A 5,828-nucleotide genomic window follows, 5' to 3' on the forward strand; every position below is an offset into this window, starting at 1 on the left:
CAAAAAGCCCAAGGGGCTTATACGAGGCCTCTACCTGTAAAATACAGCAAAAGATTGTACAAAGATTTAAAATATGCAGAATACATGATTGCAGTCTAAAAACAAAGACAAAGCAAATAAACAGCAGCATAAATAGAATACATGGTATCTACATGATTAAAGAAAAAAATAACAAATCTAGAAATATCATTAGATAATCTGATCAATTAAATGTGTCCTGAGTTTACGTTTAAAATGATTGAATGAAGTAGAGGTAGACGAGATTGCTGTAGGTGTTCCATAACTGTATCTGATGGAGAACTGACACAAACCAGTACGGAACTTCAGGAGATTTAAATGATTAGCCTGTCTTGTATTAAAATGGTGCATATCACTGTTGAACTGAAAACAATCTTTACATGGCAAAGAAAATGAAACTGGAAGGAACAATACTTTAAAATAAAATTGCAGGTTTGATATGTATTTAATCCATCGTAGGAACAAAGGGTTACTGGAAATGTAACTTTAAGTTTATTGAAATGCCAGGCCTTTCATGATGGAATAGAAATCTTAATCTCAGATGTAAAGTGTGATGAATCAATAATATCTTATGTTGCTAAATGAGAATTCTTAAAATTTTAAATTCTAGAATTTGCTATTAAGTTTGGAAAATCACATAACAGAAATAACAAATTATCCAAAATTAGCAAAGAAATGAATTCTATTGCAATAAAACTTCACAGACTGATGAGGATAAACAAAAATTACAAATTTAGCAAATTAAGCTTGATGAAATCTATCTCAGGAGAGCCGAAGGTTCTTATATAAGATCAAGAGCAAAATGGATAGAGGAAGGAGAAAAAAACCACATCATACTTTTGTCGATTAGAAAAAAGAAGACGGGAAAGAAATTAAATCAAATCACTGGTGATTAAAGATCAAACTGTCACAGATCCAGCTGTGATTGCCAGAGAAATAGTTTCCTTCTACAGTAAGTTATATTCCTCATCTTTCTCTAGAGATGATGCTGACAACTTTTTTAACTATATCAAAGATCTTATTCCAACTATAGAAAAAGAGTTTGCAGATTTACGTGATGCTGATATTTCTTCTGTTGAACTTGACCAGTTAACAGTTTGTCTTTGGACAAATCCCCAGGGAGTGATGGTCTTACTGCACATTTGTATAAACATTTCTGGGATTTATTAAAGGAACCATTCTCTCCTCTCTTCCTCCCACAAGAGAATGTTTGTAAGGTGGAGGAGGACGGGGTTTTCAGTGACCAGCACCTGGATAACCTGGAGAGGAGCTGCAGCCCGGACCAGGAGGAACCAGGGCATCCACAGACTACAGAACTGGAGGAAGACTCCAGCGGTCAGGAGATGAAGCACGAGGACGTAGAGGTGGATGTCTCATTGGTCAATGTTGCTGATGTGAAAGTTGAAAATGGTGAACCAGGACCAAACTGTGTCCAGCTGCTGTTGCACACTTCTCCTGAAGCTCATAACAAAGATGAGGAAGGGACTGAAAGTTTACGCTCAGACTCCAGTAAAACTGCAGATCCGGAGCTAATGAGACGACACGGTGACCACGAAGATGCTGCTGTCCCGTCAGACAGCAACTGTAAATCAAAGCTGACCAGGACCCACACGGGGAAGAAGGTATTTTCTTTCAGCACTTGCAGGAAAGAGTTCAGTAAAAGTAGTAATTTAATGGATCACATGAAGATCCACACTGGTGAAAGGCCGTACCTGTGCAGCACCTGCGGAAAAATCTTTACTGAATCATCAGCTCTTAAACGGCACATAACCACACACACAAACATTATTTTTGGAAGATTCTAGGTTTCAAAGACTGTAATAATTTACCTTGTTGACTAGTTAAGAAACATTTTGAGTGGATTTATTTCCCTCAAAACACTCAGAAACACAGCCGTGAAACCTTTTGCATATTGTTACACAGAGAACAACCTGCCATCAAGACATTTATGAAAATATCTATATTTTTCTGTTTTGCAGGTTTCTACTGAGGAAATGCCTCCAGAAGATTCTGGTGTTACAAAGTCTTCCTCCACAATTGAAGATTTGGAACAGGTATATATTGATACTTTTAATAAATATTGTACATTATCTGACTATGAAATACTATTTTCTGAATGAATAGCAGCGGGGTGCTAAAAAGATTACTGTAGGTTTTAATCTTAACTCGCACACTGTGCTCGTAAATTATTTCTTCCAGTTTGCACATTTCCATTTTTAGGGGCAAGTGAAATTCTCGCTCTGTAGAGCCCTGCAGTAACGTCACATTGGACGACCAAAACAGCCACATCACTGACCAAGTGCAACACTATTAAAATATGCTCCGTTATCTCCATAGTAAAGCAATACCAGAATAATATGGAATATATCATATATATATATATATATATATATATATATATATATATATATATATATATATATATATATATATATAATTCAAAAAGGTGTACTTGAAAACAGGGTTTTGTTTCTGTAACTCATATTTGTTTGTATCTGTAACCGTAGTTTTGTAAACTTGTACATAGTAGTCAGCGTTTCCGTTGTCCGGTATTTGCCGGACTTTGTCCGGTAAAATATGCCGAAGTCCGGTATTTTATAATCTCACCGGTCAAAATGTCCGGTGAAAATACTCCTCCCGAGCACAATTTCAGTTGTAATAAAATGAGTAATTTCCACATCATTTTATGAAAAAACATATACTTTTTTTTACGAATGAGCAGTGTGTGTGTGTGTGTATGTGTGTATGTGTGAATAAATGAATGTAGCCTATATGTGAAACGAAACTTTTTTTCTGCGCAGAACGAAACTCGTCGCATTTGTTTCATCAAATCTGACAAGCCGCGCACCACAAGAGAGGTCTCTGATATGGCGAAACAGGCAAATCTTAAAAGCTTTTTTCTTAAACGAAAAAGCTCTAATGGCGAGGGTGATGATGAGTCTATTTCTAAAAGGCTATCTGAAGAGATGGAGACTACTACAGATGATGCTCTGGCCCCCGCCCAAAAGAAACCGAAATGTCGGGGGTTCCGACTTGAATGGAAAGACAAATATCCCTGGCTGAGGTGCGACATCATCGATGGATCCGAAAAAATGTTTTGCTCACACTGCGAGAAGTCGGGGAGGAAGAATGGATTCACCAAAGGATCAACAAACATGAGAATGTCATCTCTCGTTGAGCACAGTCGGTGCAATGATCATGTTTCGGCGGTCACTTTATCCGCACAGCGAGCAGCAATGGAAGGCCACTGTGAGAGGGCAAAAGAAACCTCAAACAAGAAGCTGTGCTCTCAGCTAAAAGTTGTATTTTACATGGCCAAAAAAGACATCGCATGTCACCAGTATGAGGGATTGACTGAGCTACTTGGAGCAGTTCCAGAGGCTCCAGATTTTGTGACAGGTGACGGCATTTACCGGCACAGCGGCCCCGTTGATGACATGGAAAAGGCACTGGAAAGCGTTGTGATGAAGCAGCTAGATGAAAAGCTAAAGGGTAGTGACTTCATAGGAGTTATTATTGATGAGACGGTAAATATCACCGTGAACAAGAAGCTGATCATATACGTCAAAATGGAAGTACAAGGGAGAGCTGAGACACGTTTGCTGGGGAATTATGATGTGCAGTCCGGGACTGCACAGTGTATATTCAACAAACTGGTTGAAGTGCTCCGCGAGCGGGATGTGGAGCTTTCCCGCGTCATTGCCCTGGGCTCAGACGGAGCAAGTGTAATGATGGGAAAGCGTAATGGAGTTGGTGCTCTTCTGAAGAGAGAGAGTGCGTTTTCCATTCAGGTGCACTGTATTGCACACCGTGTGGCGCTGGCCGCGCAAGATGCGGCCAAATCTGTGGACCAGATAGGGGCCTACAAGCGCACAGTTGCTTCTGTGTACTCCTTTTACAAGCACTCAGCCAGCAGGACCAATCGCCTCCGTCAACTGACAGCAGCTCTCAGCGATGAAGACATGACAAGCCTGATGCAGCCGTGCGCTGTCCGCTGGCTGTCTTTGCACAAGGCAGTGGAAAGTATCAAAAGTAACTGGCCTGCTTTAGTGATGGAGCTAAATGAAGAGGCTGTGGGAGGAAATGCCCCAGCCCAAGGTATTCTTGGTCAAATCCAGCCATACAGCTTCATCGCCTTGACTCATACCCTGGCTGATGTGTTACCTGTGATGACCAAACTGAATTTGGTTTTCCAAAAAGAAGATGTAAATCTTGCCACAATTAGACCAATGGTTCAAGCATCAGTTGCGGCACTAACACAGTTACGCGATGCCCCAGGTCCAGAAGAAGAGCGGTTTCAGGCGGATTGCCAAGACGACATGTACAGGGAAGTGAAAGTGACACATGCAAGTGACCGGGCCGTTCAGGCTTTCAGAAAAGCCAGAGCACACTATATCCAGCATCTAATAGATGCTTTACATGACCGATTCCCTGAAGATTCACTGGATCTACTTAACTGCCTTGATGTCCTTCTGAACCCCTCCCGATATCCAGGGACACACAGTGGTGAGTAGAAGCAAAAAAAAGAAAAAGATAACTCGAACATTTTACTACGGAGCCCCTAAAGACACACAGATTTAAAAAAAAAAATTTTATGAGTTTTTTTTTTTTTATAAAGAGTTTTAAGCGTGCGTGTGAAACCTTTACGCGCGCGCGTAAAACCTTTAAGTGAGCACGTAAAGTTGTTTACTTGCAAGCAAAGTGGTAATGTCCTTATAATGGAGTCCCAGGTTAAAATATAGCTCAGCTAAATCCTGTAATGTCATTTCCATTCATAAACAGAGCAGGAGCAACTGGAGGGTCTCCTGTTCCAGCAAAACTCCATCCATGTACTTGTTTATACGTGCTCACGTAGAACAACTTTTAGGCGCTCACTTAAGTTTTGCAAGAGCGCGTGAAACTTTTTAGTGAGTGCATAAACGTTTTATGTGCTCACTTAAAGGTTTTACGCGAGCGCATAAAGGTTTCAAGCGTGCACGTAAAACTCATTATATATATATATTAAAAAAAAAATCCATGTCCCTTTAGGGGCTCCGTATTTTACCGTATTTGACGTTTCATTAAAACATTCACTGATTAATTATCACTCCGTTCAGCGCTCCAGGAGTATGCTGAAACAGCCATCCAAACCATCACTGATCGCTTTGGAAAAGGAATGATCAGTGAGGACGAGTCGGCTGCAGCCACAGCTCCACTCATTGATGCCACAAGTGCGCGCAGAGATGCCGTCGCTGTAATGACAGCGCTCCGCGGTTATGGAGGCTTGAACTTTTCAATGGCATGTGAAGTTCTGATCAGGGATTTCGGTGAAATCTACCCCGAGTGGGCTCAACTGGCCAAGATAGCCTGCGTGATCCCTGTCTCCAGTGTGCCAGCAGAGAGAGGTTTCTCTCTGCAGAACCGCATCAAAACAGCGCAGCGGAGTCGCCTGGGGGAGGAGAAAGTCACAAGACTGATGCGCATTGCAAGCTGTGCAGAGACACTTGGATCTTTTGATTTTAATTCTGCAGCTGCTCACTTCAGTGCTGCAAAAATGCGCAAAAAGTAGGCTAAACTGTTATACACCAGTTCTAGGTGAAGGGATTTCCCCTGTTTGTTTTCAGTTTATATTCCGTTTTATTTTAACCGCGCGAACTGCCATTTTTTTTATTTCAAGTTATGGCCATGTTAATAAAATGTTATTTGCCACTCCAGATGTGTTTTGTATTTGTTTACAAATTGTTTTATTTTAGAGTATATAGGCCTTCCTCTTTATGTGCATTCATGTGTCAGAAGAGCGCAAGCTTCTGCAATATTTATTTATTTTTTGA

The 5,828-nt window shown here is 40.8% G+C and overlaps 1 protein-coding gene across 2 annotated transcripts; it reads left to right on the forward strand.

Annotated features, from left to right (window-relative positions):
* Positions 1 to 2,001: 2,001 nt before the first annotated feature.
* LOC133440395 (zinc finger protein 862-like) lies at positions 2,002 to 5,587 on the forward strand. Of its 2 annotated transcripts, none has more exons than XM_061717654.1 (3): positions 2,002 to 2,072; positions 2,820 to 4,524; positions 5,115 to 5,587. In XM_061717654.1, exons 1-3 carry the CDS (start codon positions 2,013 to 2,015, stop codon positions 5,564 to 5,566), a joined length of 2,217 nt encoding a protein of 738 aa, XP_061573638.1. In that variant the 5' UTR covers positions 2,002 to 2,012; the 3' UTR covers positions 5,567 to 5,587. The 2 variants fall into 2 exon arrangements, with proteins under 2 accessions (XP_061573638.1, XP_061573639.1); XM_061717655.1 differs by having other exon boundaries at positions 5,123 to 5,159.
* The last annotated feature ends 241 nt before the right edge of the window (positions 5,588 to 5,828 follow it).

The sequence above is a fragment of the Cololabis saira genome, chromosome 3 (assembly GCF_033807715.1).
Source record: "Cololabis saira isolate AMF1-May2022 chromosome 3, fColSai1.1, whole genome shotgun sequence".
Lineage (NCBI taxonomy): Eukaryota > Metazoa > Chordata > Actinopteri > Beloniformes > Belonidae > Cololabis > Cololabis saira.